The sequence below is a fragment of the Leptosomus discolor genome, chromosome 24, assembly GCF_034619465.1.
Source record: "Leptosomus discolor isolate bLepDis1 chromosome 24, bLepDis1.hap2, whole genome shotgun sequence".
Classification (NCBI taxonomy): domain Eukaryota; kingdom Metazoa; phylum Chordata; class Aves; order Leptosomiformes; family Leptosomidae; genus Leptosomus; species Leptosomus discolor.
Window position 1 is genome coordinate 5,465,114 of NC_141414.1, and position 27,350 is coordinate 5,492,463.

A 27,350-nucleotide genomic window follows, 5' to 3' on the forward strand; every position below is an offset into this window, starting at 1 on the left:
CAGGGGGAGGAGAGCTGGAGGGGGGAAAGGGTTTTTTAACCAAGACCAAGCTGTGACTTTTTTTTTCCCCCTATAGAAGTAGCTCTAAAAATGGTTAGAACACCTCCTTCCAGCTGTTTTTCCATGTTTAAGATTCCTGACACCACTCTGGCTCTTGCAGCACGATTCAGTGGCCTCACAGAGTACAGACACCATCAGGTCATCTTTCAGCAGAAGACAAGTCAGATAAACTTTAGCTTAATCATTACAGTTAATTACATGTCAACCAGCTTCCTGATGGGATAGGGTTTGGATGACAGCTTCGTGCAACAAAGCCTGTTAGGGAATCTTCGGAGCAGTGGTCCTCAGCGTCAGCGAAAGGGAGGTAAAGGCAAGAACTCTTGTCTTTGGCATAGAGCTTCAGCTCTCCTGCCCCAAGAATTCCCACTCAAAAATCACCACTTTCAATTTGTGTTACTAAAACTGTTATTTGTTGCAGGAGGAGGTGAAATATCCCACCTTCTGCCTTTCACCTGCAGCACCTGTTTGCCACATACTGGCTGCACCTCACCCCTGGACTGGAACCAGTACACCTCCCACTGAAATGTTCCACATTAGGGGAAAAAAGGAAAAAGAAGAAAGCTTTTTAAATCCATTTCCAGTTCAGGCCTTCCGAGTAGCACCAAGAGAACAGAAGGAAGAGGGGTTTGGGTTGTTTTTTTTAAAATCAGCATTGCCACTGGAGAAATACTCAGCTGCCAGCCTTTTGCCAAGAGCAGTCATCGATCAGGTCTGACTACAGGATGAACGGGCAGTCCCCTGCACCCTGAAGCCATTCAAACGGTACCGTGAACGTGCAAATGCATCATTTTAAAGACCGATTCGTACTGTCATAAACTGACAACCAAGAGGAACATTCTTTCTTGACACTTCACAAGAGAATACAAAGTCTAGTTTACTGAGCTCAGTTTACAGATATTTTTGCAAGCATAGGATGTGCTGCCAGGAACAGATGCTGTGACTGAAATCTTTAACTTGCATTTATTATCAAAGTCATACTGTTTACATCTGTAATGTCAACAAGATGCCACAACTACAAAAAAAGATTGTGCACATTGCAGTTTCAATGCAAAAAACAGTAAAATGGAAATCCATTTGTTAAAAAAGTAATTAAAATTACTCCAGAAAGCAACTGAATTGTTTTAACACCTTTACATCCAGTCAAATTAAAATGGTTAACAAGAAAAAATACAAATTCAAAAATCTGGTATCAGTGTTAAAAAAGCGACTACTTAAGCATTTCTATCAATTCGCACATCGATCTCCCTCCCACGAAGCTGTATCCCATTCATCATACGGCAGGCTCGCTCGGCTACTTCTGGGGACTCAAATCTAACCACCCCACATCCTTTCGACTTCCCATTCTCCATCTTGATATCAGCATAGAGCACGTGACCTTGGAAAGAAAAGAGAAGGGCCTTGTTTAACCCGGCGGTACCACGTCACGCCCTACCAAACCACCTTACACCACAAAGTGCACCTTCAGAAGCAACCACCGTTACTTTGCCCCTCGAAGCTGCCGGGCAACTTCACCAAGTCAGTGCTGTAGAGCAGCATTCTCAGCCCGAGAGATCAATTCTCTCCACTCCCACCCAAGGAGCAGCAGCAGCAGCAGCAGCAGATGATGATGATGATGGATGGAGCAAAGCACAAGCTAACAAGCCCCGTCACACTTGGCCGCACACACTCCACATCCCAACCGGTGAGGCCGGGATGTGGTTTTGCCGTCGGACAAGCGGCACAAGATATGGGGGAGCAAGGTCTGGGCACGGCAACTGCTGCCACGAAAAGGCTCCCTCGAGCTGAGCAGCACACCTCAGCCTGTGGCTGAATTCCGAACTTTCACTTGTCAGCATTAAGATCTGATCAACGTTAAGTCTGAGTGAAATTTTAATTAAAATACTACTGTCAGGGACAGAGAGCGCCAGCAGTTAGTTTAATTCATATTCAATTCTCAGAGTAATTACCAGTGATAAAGTAACTTACCACATTCATTAAATTTATCTTTCAGCATTTTCCATGTAAAATCAAAAGGCAGCTGTGAAAAGAGAAGAGCAGACCGTTACTGAGGACCTGGTGAACAACTTGCAAGCACTGCCAGCTCTTCAAAACACGTTTTCCATCCTGGGCCAGCCATTGTTCAGCATCTTCATTTAGAGACGCAGAGCGCTCTTCTCCTGTTCAGGAAATGGCTTCACCTCACCAGAGCCTACCTAACTCCACCTTTGGCAGCATTTCTGACTGAAGTCACCGAGCACGGATGAGATCAACATGTCAGTACCAATTAATTTCACGATCTGGGAAGGAGAGGTAAGAAGAAGGCTACTCACATTTCTCACAAATATCTGACAGGCTTTTCTGGCCACCCCAGCTGCAGGTCCTCCAGTTCCTCCAAGGGAGCCTGCAAAATTGCCTGCAAAGTTTCCACGTTCCATGTCCATTGTTCTTTCAAAATTGCTTCCCATTGCAAGTCCCATGCGATCTATGCCTGCTCCCATGCCCTGTCCCATAGCAGGACCCATTCTTTCCATGTTAGTGGCTCCGATGCGCTCCAAGCCCATCCTCTCCATGCTAGCAGCACCCATACGCTCTATCCCTATTCTCTCCATAGGAGTGGCACCTATGCGATCCAAACCAGCTGGCATCCTCTCTATCACCTGACCCATTCCAGTTCCCATTCCAGCAGGGACCATACGCTCCATGCCTATACCCATCCTATCCATGCCGGAACCCATCCGTTCTACGCCTGATCCCATTCTGTCCATCGTGGTGCCGACGCGGTCGATGGCAGCGCCCATCCTCTCGATACCAAAGCCTATGCCAGAGCCCATCCTCTCTATGCCAGAACCCATCCTCTCAATAGCTGGGCCCATCCTCTCAATGTTCGGAGCGATGTGATCGATGCCCAGAGGGGCCATGCGGTCAATTCCTGAACCCATTCGCTCCACGTTGGAGCTCATGCGATCCAAAACGAGACCCATCCTGTCTATTTCGGAGCCTACTCTCTCCATCCCATGCCCCATCCCAGAAGGTATTCTTTCTATTCCCGAGCCCATACGATCAATGCCAGGTGCCATCCTCTCAATCCCAGGAATGCTGGCATTTCCACCACCTGGAACACAACACACAGAATATCAGTGATCACACAGGGACAAGACACCCTAACGCCCGCTCACGCTGCCGAAACGCTCTACGCTTCATCGTCATTCAGAAAAGTGACTGCACGCTGCGTGCTCTCTGGCTGCAGAACGTGAGCAAAGTTTTACTTCAGATAGTAAGAAGAGTAGCGCTGTTGATGACACAGACCGTCACGACTACAACACGCACCACAGACTATAGTTGGGCTGGAGAAGAGTTTATCCCTTTGCTAAGGAGCTCAACTTCTGTACGCACAAAGAACACCTTCCAAAAAAAAAAAAAAAACACCAAACCCAAAGGAGAAAATGTTGAAGGCACACGCAAGCCTCAGAGAAGATCAGTGGCAAAAGCAGTATTTCAAATATAATCCTAGCTGCCCCGTGCAGCACGCTGGGGATTACACAGTAACAGCAGCAATTGAGTAACCGAAATTACAGTTCAAATACAGATGGCCTGGAAGATGAAGGAAATCACATCATCCTTGCCACGCAACTCAAAGATCGCTTCTGCCAAGTCAGGGAGAGGCTTTTACAAGAAAAGCCCAAACCTAAGAGTCCTCTTATCGCCCTAACTCCAAGAAAAAGAAAGCAAATGCCACGCAAGAACCACAGCAGAACGGCCATTGTAGAGTCACAAAGCATGCGTGGCCTTTTAATGTGGGAAGGAACATAAAAAGGTTGCCTGGGCCATAAAACACAAGGTTTCTGCATCTGCTACAAAAAAAAATATCCCTCAACTGAGCTGTCCTGACTCTGCTACAGAGTCTTCACGTTCCTGCAGTAAAAGGATCACTCCCCTGCAGTTTAGGCCATTTTGCTATTGTACAAAGGATCTTAGCTCATCTACCAAATCCAGTTTAGCACTGCAAAAAACACACTCATGTTGAGTTTGATTCCTGCTTGAGGGGAAAAAAGCCTTGAAGAAAGTGCATCCTTAGATTATGTACATATATGTAATGGGAAAAAAAAAAATATATGTAACCCTAAGATGAGCCTATGCTCAAGAAAACTGAAGCAGCCACATTTACAAACAGCACTCATCCTATTTCACTATTTTGAGCTTCAGTAGTACCCTAAATGGCACAGAATGGTTTGGGGTTACGTGACATTTGTACTCGTGCAAGTTGGCCTTTTTTTTTTTTTGTTAAATGAAGAAACAACAGCAATAAACATTTAGTATTTCTTCAACTGAAAGACAGTAGCGTTGTGCATTTGTTTTTAGAGTCTCCCAGAAAAGGGCTAATCCTGTGCAGGCAGGCAGAGCCAACTCTTGGTTATTAAATGTTGTGATTTGGTCATTAAGTAAATAAAATTAATTCCGTAAATTTGGAAGGGGAGAGGTCTGCCTACTTTGAGATATTTGGGAACAGCTTTGTTTCAAAAATCGTGCAGTTTTCAGTTCTTCTGAAATAGTTCAGTTATTTCCAGAGTCACTGGGCAACTCGCTAGGAAGCTAAATGTTACACAGACAGTGGGAAGGAGCAGGACTTTGTTTTCACTGAAAAAAATACTTCAGTATCCGACGAGAAGCATTTGAAAAATGGACAGCTGCTGACAGGCTAGAAATATTTTTTTCCTAGTCTTCCAGTAATCTGTTTTCAGAAGTGTTTTAATGCATAATATCACTTATCTATTTAAAGAGTATATCCCTCAAAACCATTTTTTTTTGCATTATGAGATATATAAAGCAGTAAGTTACCATAACTGAATTGCTGCTTTAAGTGCTTTGAGGTTTTTGAAGGCTGCATTTGCTTTGCAACCTTAATTTTAAAGTAAGGATATTTGTCTTTTTTTTTTTTTTAATGACATATAAAAAAAGATCACCTTTCCTTGCATACAAGACCCAATTTTATAAAGACTCATGTGAGTTGCATCAGCAACAGCGTACTGCCTTTCACTTCCTTTAAAAATGAATTTGATACCAAATTAACAGAGCACAGCAATAACAGAGCAACCTCAGGAACTGGCTGAATCGAGCTGTACTCACAGGGAACAGATGCTCACAGAAGGCATTAAGAACGCTCAACTGCTGAATCCTTCCCCAAAGCATGATTAATACCTTTTGCCATCGCAAAGCTGCTACAGACAGGACAGCACGGCGCTATCCTTGCTCTGTTCAAGTCATATTTTACACCAAGTTATTGGTCTTCCTTTTCCCACTGGGGTTCAAAAGGAGAGCCCAACAGAAGAACACCAATTTTAGCGCTGCAGGAGTTGCACAGTAAGGTGTTCGCTTCAATCACCTGACATGCAAGTCTATACCAGAGTCCCAAAATGTCTGGGAGGAAGGGAAGCGAATTAAGGTGTCGCCATATTTTTCCTCCTCACTGTCTAGGCCACAGACTGCATTTTAGTGACAGGACTGGGTCATTTCAGAACCTTCCTCTTTGCCAGGCACACATACAGAAGCTTGGCATGAAGTTTCAAGACACGAGGCAGAGTATTAAGACTGTCAGAAGGTTTTCTGTTGCATCTGAAATTCCATTACACAGCCCCACAGATCACTACTAGTGTATCCTTCTGTCTCCTGTACAACTCTTAGGGGTTTGATCAAAACCAAACTATTACAGCAAATATATATAAATAAAATACTGTCTGTTTTGCTGTCACAAAACACGCACGGTTTTTATGTACAGTACAAGTAGTATTTAGCTTAGTGTACTTACCTATTCCTCTCTCCAAGGTCTCTCCAAAACTACGAGACATTCCCATTTCATTTCTTCCAAATTCTCTTTCAAATCCTCCCCCCATGGCACGATCCATCTCTGAAAAGGTTAAGTTTGATATGTTCTTCAGGGTGTCTAAATGACTCCCGAGAGAACGCTTTAATACTAGTGTTTTTAAAAGATTAACTGCAAGGCAAGTTTTTTATTCAGTTCTCGTGACTATTTTATCACGTCTTTTTGAGACCAAAAAAAAAAAAAAAAACCAAACAAAAAAAAAATCAACAAAAAGCAGGACTCATCTCAACACGGACAAACATACTTGAGGCAGCCGCTTGGCTCTGGAGAAGCCCTTCTGGTGAACACAGAGCACGGTTTATCTCTTTTCTAAACTAGTCCTTCAAAACAACCTCAACGAATCACTTGCTTTCTGCAGCTCAGAGGCCATGAGTGACTGTGGACACCACCGCAGCTGTAAGCTGTAAGTTTTTCCAATAAAAGCTGAAACGAGGAAAATGACCGAGTTTCGCCAGTATTACCCGTCCAGAGAACACAAACCAGAAGATGGATATGAAGAGCACTCACGCCTACCGCTCATTCTGCCCATATTCATGCCAGCTGGGAAGCGACCTATATTCTCCATGGCACCAAAGGGACCTTCCATTCCTAAAAGAAAGTATTTTTCAGGGATTCTTTAGCAATGCATTTCAACTGAACACCACCTCACCCACACCAGCTGCTTTGACAGAACATTTCCACGGGCACCAAGACAGTTCTGCATCATAGATTCACAAAACAAAGTTTGGTCAGGATTTGGTCACACCGTATCTCCTAAACCAACGGCAGTTTTAACAAGCCACGTGACAAAAACATTGCTCATGTTTTATCTGAGGTATTAACCCTTCCCCATACACCTACAGCAGTTTTATTAATACTGAAAAAGGAACAAGTTAATACTAAACCAGCGACAATTTCAAAGAACACAAATGCCTGCTAGACATATATAGCTAAGTTTACACGACTTTCAGAAAGCCCAAGCTATAGACATGTCAAAAAAAACACACACAAACACACAGCTTACCTCCCATTTTATTCATTCCAAAGCCCATGCCTTCCATTCCCATTCCTCAAAATAAAAGAGAAAGCTTTATATAGCAGATATTAATTCCACAAAAGTTCAGCCATTAAACTGGCTGTAGAAACAGAGACCATACAACATGCCCACTGTTTGCTTACATGTGATAACTCTGAGTAATTGCAACATTCCTCCTCAGAAAACAAAGCAGCAAAGGGGAAAAACCCATAGGCATTTTGTAAATTGAAAGCTGAATGTGTGCTACTTTTTAGGTGGCTCTTTAAAACTTGTGCTATTTCAACATTTCCTAAACAAAGATTTGCAAGCCCACTAATAAATGTTAAAAGTGACAGATGGTTTTAAAAGTTTAATGTATATTTGCAGTGTCTGCTGCTCATGCTCAAGAGTCAGAAAATGAGAGCTGTGCCTTGACCACAGTGAAAAAAAAAAATGGAGCAGTTGGTTAAATTCAAGTTTCCATTATCAAGCTCATTACTTAGCTCAACAAAAACTCATCTGGCTTTAACACTCCTAATACACTTCAACTTTTTGTGTAGGCAAAACAGAGCTAACTACCTTCTACACAGCTTAAAGCTCTCATGAAACAAAAGCATAGGAGTAATCTTCTTACCTCCAGGTCCCATGTTGCCCATTCCCATGCCTTTGTTTAAATGATTTGCATCAATAGGTTGACCTCCAGGTCCTAATCCCATGCCAATACCACCAAGACCATCTGAAGAAAATATTCAGATATCAAAAAAGCCTTCTTTCCATAGTTTGACAAAACAGCAAGTTTTATTCTTAAGTAGTTGAATTCCATTCTCCAAAAAGCTTGCTGTGTTCCCACTTTGGGGTGTGTACTTAAAGCATGAAAGTGTATAGTAAATCCAGAGTAGATGTGTCTTGAAATATAGCTAAAAACCTCTCTCAAATATTTTTTTCCTCGTCATCCATTTTCCATCTTACTATTGAGAAAACTTGCTTGTTTGGTTGGTTTTAAGCTGACTCCTGAAAAATAACTGGCTAGAACACTGCTTGTTTTGTGCAACTCCTCAATCTAAGGAGAATAGAGTGGGCAATTTAGTATAAAGATCTTCTAACCTTTGCACAGTATTACCCTTGATTGACAAATGGCTTATTTCCACCTTTGCCAAAGTTCTTCCCATGTGGGTAAGAATTTAACCAAAGTTCAACCTGTCATTATGATAGCCACCTATAGAATTCAGAGCACACAGCCAGCCTCTTCACTGAGCAAACAAAATATATCATTCCCAGCCATAATTTTGAATCTTCCTGTACCCAAATGAATTCAGGATTCCCCAGTCCAAAGAAAGAAGAAAAAGCTCTTGTATTTTCCTTATAGTTAATCAAGAAGAAAGAGCTCTCTGCTTGCTCTTGAATCAAACAACAGCTTAACAGCATTCTCTGCCTATGAGAAGAGGACCTCCTCATTTACAGCTCAGCATAATAAACGCAGAAGCATTGAATCTTGTTTTAAAACACCACAAGGTACCCCATCTCCACCCCAATAAAGGTCAAGAAACAGGCTTCCATTGGTATCGGTTGAGTTTTATGCCAAGATAATAAAATCAGAACCCCGTTACTCTCTCTTGAAAAAGAGGGATACCATTACAGAAAGTCAAGGCGGCAATAAACCCCATCAATGATAGTGCTGCTGAATAAGGCTTTGAGAGAGACACAGAAAACCGAAGTAATTAACAGATGGATCGACTGATGATCACTAAAATTGTGCAAGTTAGCAGCACACAAGACATTTGGTTCCCATGCCTGAGAAAACAGCAGTTGGCTGAATTAACAGAATTACATTAACAGCCACGCTTTACATTTTTGCTGGTTTTAAGCAAATCAAGCCCGTGTTCTCCCGCCTCTAGCTCTTCCCTTCCACCCCAGACTCCTCCTGTTCCATATTTCCAGTATCTTATCGCAGCACGGCTGAGGTTGGAAGGGACCTCTGAAGGCCATCTGCTCCAACCCCGCTGGCTCAAGCAGGGTCACCTAGAGCCGGTTACCCAGGATGGCATCCACACAGCTTCTGAGTATCTCCAAGGACACAGACTCCACGGGCTCCCTGGGCAACCTCTTGTTCCAGGACTCGGTCACCATCATGGGAATGTTTCCTTATATTCCGATGGAGCCTCCTGTGTTTCAGTTTAGGCTTATTGCCTCTTGCCTTGTCACTGGGCACCGCTGAGAAGAGCCTGGCTCCCTCTTCTTTATACCCTCCCGTTAGATATTTATATACCTTGGTAAGATCCCCTTTAGAAACCTGAAGGCCCAGAAGATTCTCAGGTCCTCAATTCAGCCCTTTCAATTATTAGGTACCCAGAATACCATGGCAGAAAAGGAGGCACACTTTTCCCTACTGACTGATTAATTAGTCTCCATTAAAACCCACTATTAACAGCAATTTTACAAGGCATCGGGGTCTTTGAACTGCCATTGAGAGATTTGGAAGCCTTGAGAAGATGAATGGGATACTGTTTTAAGACAAGCTTCTAGCTCTGAGCTGAAAGTAGTATCAAAAAAAAAAGAAAAAAAGATACAAGACTGAGCAGCTCTTCTTCTTTACTATTTCCCCCTTTGACATTATTCAGGCCATCTGGATCCCAGCTTTCCAGAGTTTGAACCAGAGTCTTACTGGGGTTCAGATGAGGCCCAGTTGCTGAGCAGCAAAATAAAACGGAACATGTTCAGCCATGCAGGAGAGACTTACGAGGAAGTTGTTGCGGTCGCTCTGGTGGAAAGAAGTCTCCTTTGGGAAAGGCTCGTTCGTCCTAAACATGATTCAACACATTAAAGTTTGTGAGAAAAGTAAGAAACTATTTCTTGCCCTTTTTTTTTTTTGTTTTAATTAAACCACAGAAACTTAACGCTAAAGCAATCTTTACTGTATTTGTAATTGTCTTTTAGCAAAATAATCAGAATTAACCTTCCCCGATGGCGTGAGTTAACACCACTAGAAATTAGGCAAGTCACACGTTTCCCACCCGTATTTCAACCCAACCTTGAAACCACACGTCATCCAAAATCACGAGCACAATCACCAGGTCAAAAAGCAGCAAGAATTTGAACGTACTCACCATCTTTACATGCATCGGTCTGTCGAACAGCAGCTGCCCATTGAACATCGCTGTTGTTTCATTAAGGATCACCGTTCAAGTGCTAGAACCACACAGTCTCAAAGCTTTACGCACTATCTGATGCAGAGTGCAAAAACCCAGTCAGAAAACCACACCACCTCTCCAGGTCACTTCTTAAGCTATTGTTCCCAGCTATCAAAAATCCTTCTGCCTCCTCAAAAACTAAAAAGCTTGGAAGTCCAAATAACTGAATATGCAGAGGATGACTTTTTAAAATTAAAACACGAGTTAAAGATACCCTTCTAGTTAAGATTAAGTTCATTAAGAGATCACTCAAGATGTGACTCCAAACCAGCCTAGGGGTTTAAATGTTTCATCAGTAACTTAAGCCATTTAAAACAGGAGAAAACATGCAAAAGTTCTCAATACTTCCAAATCAACAAACAGCCAAACTTTGAAATACGCTATACTAGTGAATCATGTGAAATTCGTATGATTCTTGCTCCCCCAAGGCTTAACTTACTTTACTACGTGCACACACAGAATGGAATTAACATTTGAACAGAACGAGAAGCATTGGGAAGGGAAAGAAGGAGATACCTTCTTCCTTCCCATACCACAGTCACAAGCTGAGATCACGCACACAGCAGTACCTGTACTTCGTTGTTACTCAGTTTGGGCTTTTGGTAGATGGCTGTGTAGCAAACTATCGCTTGCACAGCGTAAGGATACAGGAACAGAGGCACACACTAGGTGAAGCTGTCTTACACTGCAAATGGAGCTGGTGTATTCCTCCTTTACCCCCATCGCAGGAATTTAAGACAAATCTTTTCTCAGAAATGGCATTTTAATGCTAGCTACAAGCTAGCGACAGAAATTTACTGTTTGGGCTAGAAATACAAATATCCACATGGGAAAGAGAAGCCCCTCTGTTACTGATTCTGAGCAAACAGCAACAATCCTTTCAAGACGGACTTTTTTCTCTTTTCCAGTTTTCCTTACGTTTTCCACCATTGCAATGGCCTGGCTTTCTGTGACATGGCAACACCCTCACTCATAATACTACAGTCTGTATTTTCACCCTGCTTTGTTTACCAAGTTATTTGCCTGCTATTTACCACCGCTACTCCCCAAGGATACATATAGCCTGAACAGCCTCTATAGCTTGCTCGAAAGTGACAGTGCCGATCCCACGACTTTTGCCATCTTTATCTTCTAGTATGTCTGCCCGAACCACCACACCAGCCATGCTGAACACTTCTTTCAGTTTCTTCCAGCCAACCTTGTAATCCAACTGGAAGACAAGTGATATTGGAATTATGAGAAAGATTTCAGTCAAAAAACAGCTTCAGTGCTTCAGCAATCTTAAGAAACAGAGTCTTCACAGAGACAGGATAAAATTTAAATAGTATAAAGGATGCTACAGAGCTTAATGCAACGTTCTTGGCTTTGTTCAAAAACACAAATTAACAGAAACCTATAGGATACATCTTAATCTACAGCTTCATTACCACAGAGAGTCAACAAGACTAGCCACAGAATAAGCTGCTACGCAGTTTTACTGGAACAGAGCCGCAAGTCTAAGGCTTTTCTTCCAATTCATTAGATCTAACTCCATTAAGACCCAGATATTCTGTTCCCGGATTACACAGCACTTACATTTGCAACAAAGACAGTGCTTCCAAGCCTCCCTGCCTGCAAGGCATGAATGATCTCATTGGGTATGTTGGGATTGTTGAGTATACTAGGCGGGATATTGATCATGCCGGGGCCGCCCGGGCCTGGACCAATACCCATTCCACCAGCTGCTGCCATGACCTTCTGCATTGCTCTCCTGGCATGCTCACCATCAGGATCCTGCAAAAACAGACACAACATCCTCAGCTCCCTCTGTACTCCACTAAACGCACGAGGATTTAGTGGCATGACTTTATACAGGGCTATCTGCTGCCTACAGACCTCCAGCCAGCTACCTCGCATATCACTGCCATCCACTAATTTATTTTCTTTTAACCAATACACCAGCACCCAGTAACTTATTCCCAGTCATGCATTTCCTCCCATTCTGAAAGTGTTTATCTATTATTCAATACCAACAATAAACAATACATCCATCCCTCACCCAACAATAAACTTCACCCTTACATCCGTTCCAAAGACTAATAAACCCAGAATGGTATTGGAGAGGTTTTGGAAGGCAAATGCCCACTAACTCTTGGCATCTTCAAATTCGTTTCCCTCGCACTTGGGCTTCTTTACAAGCCAAGATACAGTGTGTAAAATTCCAAGACCAAGAAGATTGGTCTGGGCAATGCCTTTTCCTCCCCACCCCACACTGGCTTTCTGACCCAAAATAAAAACCTTTTAATGTATCCCCCTGTTACTACATAATCTTACAATTTTAGGACATGCTAGGATAGGACATTAAGCATAGGATGAAGAATTCAAGGAAGGAAATAAGATTAATTATTGTCACTTCACTTTATACTGAAAGTGAAGGTAAATACCTTCACAATACAAGGTGAACTTATGTTACTTAGGTTGGAAATGTCGCACCAGCACTGCGAGACTGCTGAAGAAAGTGAAATGTCAAATATAGTTAATTAGCCAGAAATACAGATGTTTTAAAAACAAAAGCTATTTGAGTTAATTTTAATCTTGATCCGAATTTTAGGACTAAAAAATAGCACGTTTTGAAAACAGGAGAAAGGATAACTTTCACATGATTATTTCAGCTACAGAAAATCATAGCAGTCTGAGGTGGAGAACACATTAAAGTGAATACAAGTCACTTCTCAATTTAAGTTTCCTATTTCACTGTTAAAAATCAGGTATTGTTTAAAACCAGATGAGCTCCAATAGAAAGCCAGGAGTGGCTGTCACACAAACTAAAGCCTTCTGATCAGGCAAAGAGCTTTATCTAGTCTGTCACCGAATTTTTGTTATGTCACTTGAAGGCCTTCATGCTCCTCAGCAGTGAGACAGCCACCACGGAGAGGTACGTACCAGACAGCTGGCAAAACCTATGCTAATGGTCATCCCCAGCAACTTAATTCATTCCACCCAGTCAGACTGGGGCACTTGGCTGGGGTAAATGTTGTTAAAGTCCCCAATACTGGTAAAACACTTCTTCACTGATTTCCAGGATCGTTTCTGTACGTCTGTGTCACACAGGCAGAAACATTCGAGTATGACAACATGAAGAGCTGGGCAAATTACAACCACCTCTTCTCAAGGACAGATACCAAAGGGCAACCCGACTTCCAGTACTAACGGTGTATCATTAACAGGAAAACTGCCCAGACACGGCCCGCTCTCAACAGCTTTGCCTTCCCTTAAAGAAGTCAATGCTTGAAGACTTCCAGGTGCAACTACGCTTTTCTAACTTCTCGTTTCACCTCCTTTCCTTTAAGAGTAGTGAGAGGTCAACAGCGCCAGAAGATGGCTCGTGCCCAGACGCAGGCTGCTGCCCCCAGAATTCATTACTCTACGTACAAAATCTGCCAGATCTGAGAAGTGCTGCCACTTGCTGTCCCCATCCTTCTTCCCAAGCGCTCTCAGACTACAGCAAGAAGCGGGTTGCTAAGGGCAGACCAGCAGAAGTTCTCTCATACTCACGCAGACATCTTTCCCCCCACCAGTACGTGGGCAGGGCACAACCCAACAGGAAGCCTGCTTAGCCAGGAACGCAGCTCTCACACCCTAAGGCCAAGAGTCAATGCTAACACTGAAGTAAGTCCCTTTTCACTTCTGTTCAACTGAACCTTCAATGCAGCTACAGGTTCCAAACTGCTGGAATAAAACTTTAAACTTGTCAATGGTTAAGAATTAACTCCTGGTACAGTTGAGCACGTCATACTGGTTGACAACAGCAAAGCCATTAAAATAGAAATAGATCCTTGAAGTATTTCAGATACGAGCTTATTCTACGGGATTGTTTGTAGAATACATCCACTATGATGCAGAATTAAAAGGGCAGGCAGTCAAGAACAAACAATACTTATGCAGGTTTCTTCTTTCAAATCACTAACCAAGAAAGTATACCTGCAGTTAGAGCCAAACTCTTGCTTCGTCCGAGTCCTGCATTGTGACCACCAGCACCTACTCTTCAAATCAAGTTTTGTCTCGATAATCACGTTCAAACTCAAGTTCATCAGTACACGCTGATGGTAAGAAAAGGTTGACTGTCTTTTTTTAATCCTATTTGGTGAATCCTGCCTTTTGTCAATCATCATCTGCAAAGGAGTCAGCCATAAATCTTGACTAAGAACTACCCCTTCACCTTCAAATTCAACATACTGAAAGAACAGATGCACGTCTTACTTCTTTCACTTTCAATGGTCTTCCACCAAGACTATGCTTGTTCAAAACCTCTGCAGCCTTTTTCATGCTTTCTTCCATCTTGAATTCAACAACACTGTGGGGATACAAGACATCTAAGAACATTGCTTATTTTTTTAAGTTTCCTTATTTCTTGATATAAATTCGTAAGCGAACTTACGCGCATCCCTGATGAGATGATTTCACAGGCGAGTAACAGGGAGGAGAAGAGGGAAGAAAGAAGAAATAAAGTCAGTAAAAGCACGACACACACAAAAAAACTTTTTTTTTTTTTTTAAAAAAAGTCAAATCACATTAGTTAGCCCTAGTAGCGAAAATAAATGAAATCTTACCCAGTAAAGCCTTCAATACTTGAATTCCATAAGATATAATTTCTTATGCGTTAACAGGATTAAACTGTAGTTTCGGAAGTTGTAACAAACAGAACTAAGTACCGATTCTCCAAGAAAAATACCACACGCTTCATGTGACCTGCTCTTCTCTGCCATACAGCAAAACCCTTGCCATACTCTCTCACCCTCAATCCATATCCTTCGATAAACTGTGCTCCTACTATTTTTTCTCCCTGTGAGATACTGTCGCTGGACTAAAGGACTTAAGTACCTATGAAGGCAATATACATTTACATTTAGGAATTGACTTCTGTTTACTGGCACAGAGAGTGTAGTTTACAGAACCTGCTTTTGCACACTGGCCTTACAAATTCAGCAAACCACTACAGTGACGTTTTCCAAAACACAAGTATTACATTAATATTCCGTACCACTATACATACTGCTAGGGTCCGTGGATCATTCAAACAGCCAACGCCAACTGAACACAGTGGAAGACCACCCTAACGCTGTTTACAAGGCCCCATCCCACCTCCTCCCCGCCCCAAAAGCAGCTTTAGAGCAATCCTAAGCCACTAAGCATACACACTCTCTACCTTCCTGACTTAACCGTTTCGTTCCACGCCACCATACAGTTACATTTGTCATGTAGAAAATCCACAGAAGAAATCTCTCAAACACTTACCCTTGACTTTCCTTCAGCGTCCATTAAGAGCTCCACGTATGTTACCTCACCAACTACAAATCAGATTCCAGACGACACATATACCAAGGGAGAAAAGCCAAGAAAACAATGGGAATTTAGAACAATCAACAACCGTGTATGGAGCCTCTGCCTTATAAGAAAGCCCAGAAACACTCCATATTCTCTAGACCACAAAACTGGACAATTACAGGTATGCAGTAAAGTCGTAAAACAGTTAAACATGTTCTTGATTTTCCTCCACTTCAAAAGCCAGCTATTTCCACAGTATCAGTTTCCTTGATCATTAGTACCCACTCATTACTTGAGGCAATCCAAATCCATGGGAAAGTCTGCATGAACAAGTTTCCTTCACTTTACATAGTATGCAATCTTGTCTCCACCGTCCAGAATTTGATCAGTTATTTGCTTTTCTCTGGATTTAAAGAGAAACTTCCAAAAAGGGAGACAGAGCGAACAAAGAGACCAAGAGGTCACTGTCTGCCGACTGTATTTCAGCAGGTTTTTAGCCTTTTCTTAAGCCACAATAAAGTCCATTTTTCAGCTTCAATAAGTAGTATTAAGCAGTGTGCCATATTTGCTTTCAAGACAAAACCAGCTACAGCAATAGGCAAAGGGCACTGGAAAACTACACCTGCACCTTTCCTCACAAGATTAGGATTGCCTTTTTATGACCACGTAACCAATTCAGGTACCGCCAGAATACAACTACCGAAATGGCTGCTGCCTTTGAAGTGACTGGCATACAGAAGAATCAAAGAAAACATCTTTCGCTTTTCCTTTCTGGTCTTTTAAGTCCTAGCTTTTAAGTTTAAGACAGGAGGACTCCAAGTTGTATTATCTGAACAGTGGAAAGTGGTCTTTGTGGGAAACCACGACTCGGTCTGAATATTGGTAGCACACTCCGAGCAAGAACCTGGAGTGTCACATTTAGGAGTCTACCTCTTAGCAAGGGATAGAAAGGGGAAGAGGTGTTCAGCCTGACTTCCCACAGGACCAGTCATTTACAGGACACTTAGTGTCATTATGTAAAACATACATCCTGAAAGGTCCTTCTCAAAGCTGGGAGAAAAGGAATGATCAACAAAATCACTACTTTTTTTTTTAATCTCCATTCCTTATTTTATAATTTAGCAGTATCAGCATTCCAGCCAAAGCACAGTTTGCTAGACAGAATAAACTAACTCTGATCCATTTGTGGTTTTGAGGGTAGTGTTTGAGACCGAGACAACAAGCGAGTCCCTTTGAAAGGGACAGGGCAGATCAGAGCGTTCGATTACCATCTGTCGCTTCACTAGCTAAACAATATTTCTTGAAATAAAACCTAACAAAATTAATCTCATTCTATAATCTGAACAGTATGATATCACGTAGCACACGTGCATTGTTTCCTCAGTCTGTGTAGGGAAAGGGTCTGCACTGTAAACAGCCCTCCTGGACTAGTCCTTGGTGGTACATGGTGGCCGTGCACAGAGTCCAAATATTCAGCATTACCAAGACATTCTGAAGCCATCCATCTCAAGAGCAGCAGCCAGAGTCCAACCAAACTTGGATCAAGAATGCAAGTGTGATTCAACAATTTAGGTAGGAACACAACAAATTCCCAGATTACCTACAATCCAAAACCGCTCCGTTTCACAGAGGCCAGAAGTCTGTGACTTTGCTCCTAATAACACAACTGAGCCCCTGGACTGAGGGCTCTCCTCTCCCAACCACTAATCGAATTCAGCTACGATTCTTACTTCAGATCCACACAAACACTTCCAAAGAAGTTTGCCAAGCTTGAACATAACACATTAAATATGATTTAACATTTACTCTTTTAACAAATCTCTGACCTCTGAACCACAACTTCCAGAAGTCTATCACAGCAGCAATTGTTTGTCGCTTGGAAAAATCTAGTATGTGCCAATTTTGCTCAGTGCTTCACATTCAAGCCTTATAGACACTTATATTAGAAACTAAATGTACATCTTGAAGTAGCTATTTCCCTTCAAAGGACATGTGAACTTCCTGAATAGCCAAATTAAAAAAAAAAAAAGAAAAAAACAGGGGGAAGGGAACAACACAAAGAGTGTAACAGCTCAGTATCCAAGACACCAAGTCCAGAGTACAGAACAACTGCAATAAAAATGCTTTTTTTCACCCGAAAAACATGTAAAGCGACTCAACGTGACACTTCTTCCAGTAGATTATTGTCTGAGGCTGACGATGGAAACTTTTTTTAAGAACCTATGCTGGGTCACGTTTTATTTGGCTTTTTTCTAGATGCCAAACCACAGTATATAAGAACATCAGGCACGGGGGATAAAGCAGCAACAGCAGACCAGGGCAGCCTACAACAGCACCTAGGCGATTAAGCCATGGAAAAGTACCACCAGCAGATATGCACGTACTAACCCTGCTTCAGAGAGCAAAAGAAATGCACCGTGATCCAGCTGGATTTTCTTTCTGCAAGAGAACAGCTGGCTTGGGTCAGGAAACACATCCCACATCCACAAGTGAAGAAATGTCATTCAGGCACAAGAGACTGTTGCTCGAAGAACTCAAGTTTATTACCGGACCAGCCTCCAAAGGGAGATAAAACTTGCAGAAAATACAAGCTCTAAGTCAATGCTTAGGATCAATTAAGGAACATGTTCCCCATGACGTCTTTAAGACTTAATTTGGAGTAGGCTGATTTATTTTTTAAGCCTCACACTGGAGAAATTTCAGAAACTCGGCATTTCCTAAAACAAGAGACTGAAGCAGAAATCCCTGCAGTAACTAGAAACACAAACCAAAGGAATCTCCAGTGTTACTTATCATTACAGTCATTTCCCCCCGCCCCAAGCTTTATATGCACATCCCAAAGTTTAACTGTCAAGAAAATGAAAAAGTTCAAGTCAGGTTGGTCTGCCAGAATTCAGATATTCTCCAATGACTGTTCAGGAAGCTCAGACAAGTATGTCCATATGGCAACTTGAGGCATGGCTCAGGTGGATTCACCCAGCCCTAAAGGCATATCTAGGAAGTAACCAGGATAACAAGCTTAGACGTAGATGTCAACTTTGAAGATTCTGAAGTTGGTCAATGTGATTTTAGTAGTTTGTGACAAGCTAATCTGCTCTGAAAGCCCTGAAAGGTGCAGAGAAGCAAGTCTCAGCAAGAAGAGAAGCATAGAAATTGAAAAAGGGGTAAATGCTTTATATTACAGTTATTTCTTTGGCCTACACGGTCAAAAGTAAATACTAAATAGAGAAGGAAGACCCTCAAGACATTACCAAAGCTGTATGGATGACCCATCATCTTCTGAAGTAAAGAATTACAAGCACTGTGATTGACTCAAGAGGACCCTGTCAACAAAAGCTTAATACTCTGAACATGAGGCAATTCAGAACTGGTCACAGCTCCTCCTTTTACAGCTTAAGGCTCATGACAGGCAACCCCTAAAAAGTTACGTGGGGAGCTTGGGTTGAGGACAGAGAAGAGAAACACTTTATACATGTACAAAGCTTTAGTTAAAAGGGGAGAAGAAAAACATTCTTCCCAAAGTGGAGACAGAGAAGAGTTTGCAAGCTACTCTGTTACAGTAGAGGAAGGGAAATCTCACTTTTGCATGAGAACACCCAGAAAAAAAAAAAATGGGTAATTTTAGCTCTTTAAGAGCCCAGGCAGGAAAGAGAGTGACAGAGCTCGTTGCAGCCACTGATGAAGGACAGTGCCTCCTTGAAAAGATTGTTAAGGTCAGTGAAAACAGAGTAAGCCATTACCACATCTACTGAAAGTAAAGGGGAAACAAGTCAGATGTGGAACAGCACTTCCACGGGGCTTATTCATCCTTTTCTCTTCGCCCACCTGCAACTTCAGTCTCCAAGCACACAGCAGCAGAATCTCGGGCACCGAAACCCAGAGGACTCTCCGGTATCAGCTGTCTTCAGGTCCTGCAGCACCAGCTGTTAGTACCGGAGCACCAAAAGTGCTCAATAACCCACGGCATGGAGAACCACAGCAAGAGCACGTAAGTAACACCTTTAGGAGGCCACAAAGGCTCCAAAAATTTCCGGAGATGGAGCAAGAAAGGAGGCAGCACATGAAGTTTAACAGCCGCTCTTCTTCACAGCAAGCTTAAGCTGGGAAGGCTTTGTAGCTTCTTTTCCTCACATCTGTTCGCACATCCAGGTTTTGACACGAAGAGGTAAGCGTGCCTGCTCCACGCTGCCGTGAATAAACGCGGCTACAACATGCCGATACAAACAGCCCCTGGGGTGTCCTGGAATCTCTGAATGTGACACGAGCGTGGCCTTGACTGCAACTGCTCCCAGCTTTGCAGCAGAGCAGAACGTAATTATTGCCTCATTTTACAGCTAATCTTTCTCCTCGTATTGTACGCCACTCTCGTCAGGAAAAAGGTTTAAAGAATCAATAAATATCTCAAATTCAAATACAAGTTCTGTTTTATCATATGGTATCACCTCACTGATGCCAGCTGCCATGAGCATTACCATTGCTCTCCCTAAGACAGAGCCGTTTGCTGGGGGGACAGATCAGACAGCTATTCAGCATTCCATCATGTTCACGTTTAGATTCCACTTCCGTGCTGAAGAACTGCTGCCTCATTCTTCTCCTGAAGCCATTCACCAATTGCCAGTTATCAATGCTGATTACATCAGTTTAGCAGAACCTTGTTTGTCAGCCAATACAAGGGAGTTTCAAACAAGAACATTTTTTTTTCATTTCATTAGTAACGATGTCATACTGCATACCTGTAATTGAGTTTCACCAACAAATACACTGAAATGACTGAACCAAGGCATTGCTCTTGAGAGAGAGGTCACCTTTAGAAGACTGTACGCATCTGAAGAAACCAGGTTGCAGAAATATGAGCAGCCCTCCAAGCTCATGTCTCCTAAACCATACTTACTGACGCAAACCGGCCGACTGAGGTGAACTCCTCCTACGTCCAGCAACCTGCTACGCCATCGCTGCTAACAGCTTAAGTCTTCACGACTGCCAAGCGATGGAGCAGCCCTGAAACGCCTACGTTTACCCTTTGTGTACAGATCCGTTCCACGTGCTCCCAAAACCTTGAACGTTTGGCCTGTAATTCTTACGCTTACAAACCAAGAATTCTAACGTTTAGATTTTTCCACGGTCACATTCCTGGTTCTTGGAACTACTATGCCTTGTAGCAAGAAGCACCGATTGAGGAAGTTCAAGCACAGCACGAGAGCACCAATTTGGTAGAAGTCAGTGACTAATTAGAACGAATCGCAACTACACAGCAAATCTAAACTGTTGTATTTTAACAAGCAGTCCCAAAAACCAAGAACAATGCTTCTCAGTGTTTAGCATGACAAGCCCTGCAGACAGAATGGAGAGGTTTCACTGTTCCCCTAGGAGTATCTGCTGGAATGAGTAGCTGAACAGCAAGGCAGGAAACAATCTCACACCGGACTTTTCCATCCACGTGAACTGGAGAGAAACCACAAGACACTTGGAACGGAATTCAACACAGTACTTAAAGTTAGACATCTACACATACAGGTGCTCCTGTTAACCAATGCATCTCGGGTAGCACAGTGAAAGCATCGTTTAAGGCAAGGGACCATCCATAATGAGGGCCTGTTAAGGCAGTCTTTCAGACTGTAATTCTTCACATGACAGAAAACCATCGCCGAATCTCAAGCATCAGCATTTCACAGTCCCCAATTACGGAAATTCCCCAGGGCTTACAGTCCTGAAGTTCGTTACGCAGACTCAGTTCCATTTTGCCTCCAAAGCCAAACATTTTAAAACCCTTTGGAAATTTGTTTTCCTATTCATTAGGCCACACCTTGTGAACACATTAACTACCATTCCTCACCTAGTTCAAACACAAGTGAACACTGACCACTATTTTGCGAGACATTTATGACTGATGCTATGTATTTTAGAAGTGACCCACAAGAGGAATGGTTGTATTAGTTACTCTTAACTTGTTTTAAGACATTTTAATGATGGAGAAGCCAAGTATTTTCTTGCCACTCCACTCCATTTCCAAGGTGACTTGAAAACCAGAAAGTTGGGCATCAGCTTAAAGAAAAAAAAACGCCACATTTAGACTTGTCACCACCTGAGAGTAGCCAGCTCAATTTCTTCATCTTCTTCAAGAGATGAAGATGCTAAGGTCAACAAACTAAGGCAGCTCCCATTCACATGGGACAGTTAAATAGAAGTGAGGAAGGGGGAAACACCATAAACATGATTTCCAAAGCCCTAACTGCGTTGCAGCACATGCCAAAGCACAAACCTGGTTTTTCTTTTTTGCAGGTCACCCTTAAATACATTGTACTGCTACCAATGGCAGTACAGAGCTTTATCTAAGCACAAATCACTGCGACGTTTAGGGACACAGCTATGTATACGCACACCAGAGCAGCAGTAAATAACTACCCTTATTACCCAAAAGACATTAAAACGCTTCAGAAAGTTTTGTTGCATGTCAAGGCTAAAATCTGAGAAAAGCCTCATTTCCCCCCCCCCCCCCCCCCGCCCAAGAAAAAAAATACTCTTTTAAACCTCCGAGAAAGCACTATTAGCTCGATGCCAACATGCCTATAAAAGAACTACCCGTCTGGAAGGCTGCCAGGGAGCAGATGTTGTGCAGCACCCAAAAAAGGCTTCAAGACGATGTTTTACAAACGCATGACACACTGCGTCCACCCAGAACTTCAACTCTTAAGTTTACAAAGTCAGCCACAAGTAAGATGACAGACATCACTTGGCCACCTGAGTTGTACATTACCTTTCTCTTTGACCAGGTCTTTCAGAGACTGCCACTTCACATCAAACGGAATATTTGTAATAAAAGCTCGGTATCTTTTAGCAGGATTAGCATATGGCTCAAAGCGATTTCCTCCTCTTTTGACACTTTTCTCTTTTCTTTTTTCATTTTGGCTTGGTCGTTCACCTTCACTGCAAGCAAAGAAAGATAATCACACACATTAACTACTCTGGCATTCGATCAACGTCATATCACCTCCTGGAACGCGACTGGTTACAGCTACATCAAAACTTGCAAAGTTTCATCCATTCATGTTATTTGCAAAACTGTACATCTTTCAACCACAGCTGGCAGGCGCCGGACCAGCGCTGCACAGCGTGTTGTGACAAAGTTTTCCTAACAGCAGCCCACTTACGTCACGAAGATCCGCTATTTTCTCCCACATTTATTCAATGTAACCAAAGCTTTTGATTTCACAAGCCGAATCTCTTTAAAGCCGACCAAGCCTCACTCCATCTCCTCCTGATGCTCCAGACCAGGCATCCACCCTATTTCTTTTCTCCTCAGCACCCTATACTACTGAAGCACCTTTAAGTCCAACAAATACATCATATTTGCAGTCTTACACCAGAAGAATTTTAACAAAATAATCCTCCAGCTAACTAAACACACAATGACTCTTACCTAACACTTTTTTTTCTCCTCTAATTAATATAGGTTTTGGACAACACAAATTTCAAAGCCTCTGTGTGTTCCAACAAACATACTGAAGAGTTCTTTTACCTATTCCAGAATACCAGCTCTAACAGGTCAAAAATTTAAAGATTATAAATGAAGACCGCTTCTCAACCAGCCTAGATGGCCACCAGCCCTTAACAGGACAGAAATGTCACTGGATAACTGTATTTAAAAAAAACAAACAGGAGAACAAAATCCTCCACCCTCAGCCTGACACAATTTCCTTAAGCAATCCAATTAATGTCCTTGTTCACTTTGTGCTGGTTGAGAAGAGGCAGCAATACATCTTTAGAAAGAATTCACAAGAACACATTAGTCAAAAAAAAGCTGGTAAAGTTTCTAAAACTTATGTGTACCTACGCTGAGCTTTTGCTCAACTTAACACCTACACAGCCCTGCAAAGTCCAAGCCATGTCAGAAATTCTGGCTCTGATGTGAACACACTTGTGCACCAACGCTGCCCGTCCCTTTAGACCCCTTTCAATCACTCAACAGACAGAATAGCCTGCAGGGGAAAAAACAAAACAAACAAGTATGCAGAGGTCTAGGAAGTTTCAGATTGGAGTGGGTTCCCCATTTTTATTACACAGCAGGCTACGCTTTTTCAGCCACAAGGATATGTCACAAGCAAACACACAAAAATATCGTACTTTCTGGTCAGAGCCATAACTGCAAACAGAATTTGGCTCCAAGTATGGCCATCATGTATTGCTTCATGTCAAAACAGCCATAGGTTCTGCATGCAAGTAATATGCTAGAAAAGAGGTCTATAAAAAAAAAAAGTGTTCTTTAGTTATGTAGAATATTTATTTCACCAAAAAGTGCAGGTTTTAGACTTTCCCTCACAGAACTTTGAGTAATATAGTAATTAAAAACCAAAAATAGATTCAAAATAGGACAATCCTTCTAATACCTTAATGTCTATTTGGCTGAAGAAATTACACAAAATTTAGTGCTTGTCTTAAAAGCTACACCCATTTTTTTTATGGTTATTTCTCAAACTGGAACTATTTACATTCCCCCTGGGTTGAACTGCTGTATAATGTGCTTCAAAGTAATGCGGTACGATGCAGACATTTTTTTTACAATCCTGCATTTAAGGCTCCCAAGGCAGCTTAAAAATACCTCAAGCTTTGATAGACCTTTAAAGAATTCAGACAAGCCACAGCACCTGCCATCACAGACAAGCATTAGCCGAGAATATATTCCTTATATTCAGCACAACAAAATCCAGCCAAGTCAAAAGAAATGTCAAGGAAACTACTTCAGCTGCAAAGTTTTTCTTTTGCAGGATTTCAGACACCACCTCCACAGGTTTCACAGTCCGAAAGCACAAGAGCAGGCAGGCACAGGTCCACAGAGATCACTTAAGAGATGTGGCTACCAAGTATGAAAACAACTGAGCATTTAGGGCTTCTTTTAAGGGAGTTCTAGGCAGCGGGAAGGAATGAGCCTCCTATCACCTCCAAAATACACCATGCCTGTGAGTATCGCCAAGTTGGAAGGGCAAGGGAGATGAAATCCCACAGCAGCTTTGCCCATCCCAATAAGGGATCATTACTTAGGGGAGTAACTGATCCACTTACACCAAGGGTTATGCAAAAGCTACACAAAATAATGCATTTAATTCTTTTCAGAAGATATTTTATCTACTCCGATATTTTTCCTTGGGCTACAGAACTGAAACGCTTCATCAAGACTAAAGTTCTCCTGTTTGTGATGTGTGTAAAGGAGGAACTGAAAGGGAAGCTTTTATTTCCTCCAAGGAACAGACTATTATGCACATTCCTCTGCAAGAGTTCTTAAACATGCCACCTAAACCCAACAACTGCACCAGAACTCACTAAACACAGCGAGAATCAAAATCTAGTATAGAGAGATCCCCCTTCCCCCACCAAGGACATTGGAAATACGCTCACATGAACGCTGGATTGTCACTGGAGACGTGTTAGCTTTGCTACACGGGGCTTGATATTGCACATAGAATTGCACCCAGATGAAAAGATAAGCTCTCTGGAGAAACTCCAAATACAAAGGGGGACTGGGGAAAAAATAAAATCAGAACAAAGTAGACATCTCATACTTCCAGGAACAAATCGTCTCCTCATATAAGACAAATCACTGATTACATATTACCTCTGCTACAGTTGCCAAGAGCGAGCTTCAAGGTGTAAACAGAACCCAAGACAAGACATGAACATCCTCCAAGTACCAACAGGAGGAGGAGCAAAGATGTTGGGAAGATGCCTCCCTAGCTCTGGCCAACACATTACGTGCCATGGTGGCACTGGGAACCCCACCCTCTGGGATCAGGACTGCCTCCACTCCTGAACAGGCATGCCTGCTTCTGCCTGGCAGGAGGAAGGCAGAGTGAGTTTGCGTAGGTCAGTTCTATTTTTTTGCTGTTGCCAAAAGCACAGTTTAACTATTTTGGGTTGGAATAAAAATAGATTCGGACATTTTCCCCAAAAATTGACACTTGGAAAGCCGACTACCTTCCTGGTCACGTGAAGCACAATCCACACTCTGGCAGCAGAGGCAAACGAGAGTGGTTTTTCAAATTGAGACACACCGCCACCTCCTCACCATACCCGTATCATCTCCGATTAACTGCAGACCATCGAGGTGGCCTCTCTTACTCAGATCTTCAGCTCTGGGCCAGGCTACAGGCACGCAACATGCCTGGGCGTCACAGCCTGCAGCAGCCGGCGGCCTGACTGACACACAACTATGTAACACACCTCAGGAACAGCAGATAAAGAAATCTGGCCTCAAGTCTGAAACATTACTCACAGAACATCAGGTTCAAAATGCTGATTCTTATCTGCACGACATGTAAGGCCTGGGGCCAAAAACTACCTGAAGAAAATGTGTTCTTTATTCCACAGATTTGGTATTAAAAAAAGCCTTGCTAACTAGGAAGTTTTCCAAAATGAGGTTAGCATTAACACAGGAAAGTGACAAGCAGCTCAAGCTTTTGCTGCTCATTATCCCCACAGTTACAGACCTAAAATCGTAACCCCTGCAGATTTCTTTTACATTTCTGTAAACGTTCTACTGACATCAGACACACAACCTTTACTTAGTGCCTGGCATCACCTTCAAGCTCTTGTTCTCGAGAGATTTGTCTCTCGTGTTCCTAAATCATCAACCACAAAACGGAGCACACTTTGCTCCAAACGCTGCAGCAGTAGGAGATGACTGCCCAAGAAGAGCTTAGCTATTACAACCTGCCATTGTTAAAACAAAAACTAATTAACTTAGAACATTAAAATCCTCCCCGCTGGCACAGCCTGTATCTAGGGAAGGCTTCAAGGTGTCCACTAAGGCCTAGCAGAAACATTTCCTAAGCGGGATAAATAAAAGCCTCCAGGATCTCCCCGGCCGTCGTACGCCGGGCTCCCAGGACGACAGACCGGCTCCTTCCCCGCTCCGACCTCAGTCAGCGGGAACTCCCGGACGCGCCTTCCCGCAACGGCTCCGCGCCCGCCAGCCTCCGCTCCGCGCCGGGTAGGCCCCGCCCGGCTTCCCCAGGCCAACAGCGGCCCTAGCCCCATTAGCGGCCCTGGCCCCAGTCCCAGCCCCACCGGACAGCCCCACCCCGCGCAGCGGCGGCGGCCGCGGCCCCGGCCCGCTCCCGCCTCGGCCCGACTCAGGCCGGGCCCGCGGCGCGGGCAGGCCTCATGCGGCGCAGCAGGCCCAGGCCGTAGCGCGGCCCCACAGCGGCCACCCTACCTCTTGGGGGGCGCATCCCCAGCAGCGCCTGCCCCGTTAGGTGCTGGCGGAGCTGCCGCCGTCGCCGCGGCCGCCGCCGGCTCCTCCATTTTGCCGCCGGCGCTTTCCGTGGCCGCCGCTACCGCCGCCGTCGCCGCCATTTTCCCAGCGCTGCGCCTTTGTGTGAGCAGAGCCCGCCCCGCGGGCTGCGCGCGAGGCACGCCGGGACGCAACGGCGCCCAGCGGCGCGGCGCAGGCGCACTGCGGCGCTCCCCTTCCCGCGCAGCGATGGTCGCCCTCGGGGCCTGAGGGGACGGCGGGGCCGTTCCCGCTCTGAGGGAGCCGCGTGTGCCCCGTCCCCGCCGCGGACGCTGTTCCCTCAGGGCCTGTCAGTGCGGCTCTTCCCCGGTCGGGTTCAGCCCGGTTTGCGGACGGGCCCAGCGTGGAGCTGGGTTTGAGCCGTAGGGTTGCGCCGTAGGTGCAGGCCGCGGCTCCGGGGAGGCCGCCCCCAGCGCGGAAGACCCCCAGGTGACTGCGGGGATCTTGCCAGTATGTTATAATCAAGTTTGGATTTTGAATAGATAATTACTTTTCATTGATAACTTAATTGCTTTTAATGAACGACTTAATTGCCTTAAGGAATAAGTAATGCTATGTATTAATGATACTAGTTTACATTGTAGTAAGAAGTATATAAAACCTCACTTAGGTGAAGAAACAACAGCTGCCTCACGAAGAAGGTCAAAGCTAAAGCTGCTGCTA

The 27,350-nt window shown here is 43.6% G+C and overlaps 2 protein-coding genes across 8 annotated transcripts; both read right to left on the reverse strand.

The window, feature by feature from the left end:
- Nucleotides 1-1,001: 1,001 nt before the first annotated feature.
- Nucleotides 1,002-14,570, reverse strand: LOC104344385 (heterogeneous nuclear ribonucleoprotein M). Of its 7 annotated transcripts, none has more exons than XM_086477310.1 (13): nucleotides 14,517-14,570; nucleotides 14,339-14,432; nucleotides 11,675-11,872; nucleotides 11,156-11,309; nucleotides 10,016-10,065; nucleotides 9,649-9,709; nucleotides 7,546-7,647; nucleotides 6,921-6,965; nucleotides 6,398-6,505; nucleotides 5,843-5,941; nucleotides 2,370-3,151; nucleotides 2,026-2,077; nucleotides 1,002-1,435 (listed from the first exon to the last, which is right to left on the reverse strand). In XM_086477310.1, exons 2-13 carry the CDS (start codon nucleotides 14,414-14,416, stop codon nucleotides 1,272-1,274), a joined length of 1,893 nt encoding a protein of 630 aa, XP_086333436.1. In that variant the 5' UTR covers nucleotides 14,417-14,432; nucleotides 14,517-14,570; the 3' UTR covers nucleotides 1,002-1,271. The 7 variants fall into 7 exon arrangements, with proteins under 7 accessions (XP_086333436.1, XP_009946806.2, XP_086333435.1 ...); XM_009948504.2 differs by having other exon boundaries at nucleotides 6,431-6,505; nucleotides 14,517-14,549; XM_086477309.1 differs by having other exon boundaries at nucleotides 6,425-6,505; nucleotides 14,517-14,549.
- A 689-nt stretch (nucleotides 14,571-15,259) lies between these two features.
- On the reverse strand, nucleotides 15,260-26,764 carry LOC147413775 (heterogeneous nuclear ribonucleoprotein M-like). Its single transcript, XM_086477313.1, has 3 exons — nucleotides 26,610-26,764; nucleotides 22,158-22,327; nucleotides 15,260-15,426 (listed from the first exon to the last, which is right to left on the reverse strand). The coding sequence occupies exons 1-3, from the start codon at nucleotides 26,747-26,749 to the stop codon at nucleotides 15,362-15,364; spliced, it is 375 nt and encodes a 124-aa protein (XP_086333439.1). The 5' UTR covers nucleotides 26,750-26,764; the 3' UTR covers nucleotides 15,260-15,361.
- Between the last annotated feature and the right edge of the window lie 586 nt (nucleotides 26,765-27,350).

What these genes read in the sequence shown, in the direction of transcription:
- LOC104344385 (XM_086477310.1), bottom strand. Translation starts at nt 14,416, where the DNA reads ATGGAAGAAAGCATGAAAAAGGCTGCAGAGGTTTTGAACAAGCATAGT. An exon ending in TGGAATGAATAAAATGGGAG is followed by an intron (nt 6,506 to 6,920) that starts GTAAGCTGTGTG and finishes ACTTTCTTTTAG; the next exon opens with GAATGGAAGGTCCCTTTGGT. An exon ending in CTCTTCATATCCATCTTCTG is followed by an intron (nt 5,942 to 6,397) that starts GTTTGTGTTCTC and finishes TAACCTTTTCAG; the next exon opens with AGATGGATCGTGCCATGGGG.
- LOC147413775 (XM_086477313.1), bottom strand. Translation starts at nt 26,749, where the DNA reads ATGGCGGCGACGGCGGCGGTAGCGGCGGCCACGGAAAGCGCCGGCGGC. An exon ending in GGGGATGCGCCCCCCAAGAG is followed by an intron (nt 22,328 to 26,609) that starts GTAGGGTGGCCG and finishes CTTTGCTTGCAG; the next exon opens with TGAAGGTGAACGACCAAGCC. An exon ending in AGACCTGGTCAAAGAGAAAG is followed by an intron (nt 15,427 to 22,157) that starts GTAATGTACAAC and finishes TCTGATTTGTAG; the next exon opens with TTGGTGAGGTAACATACGTG.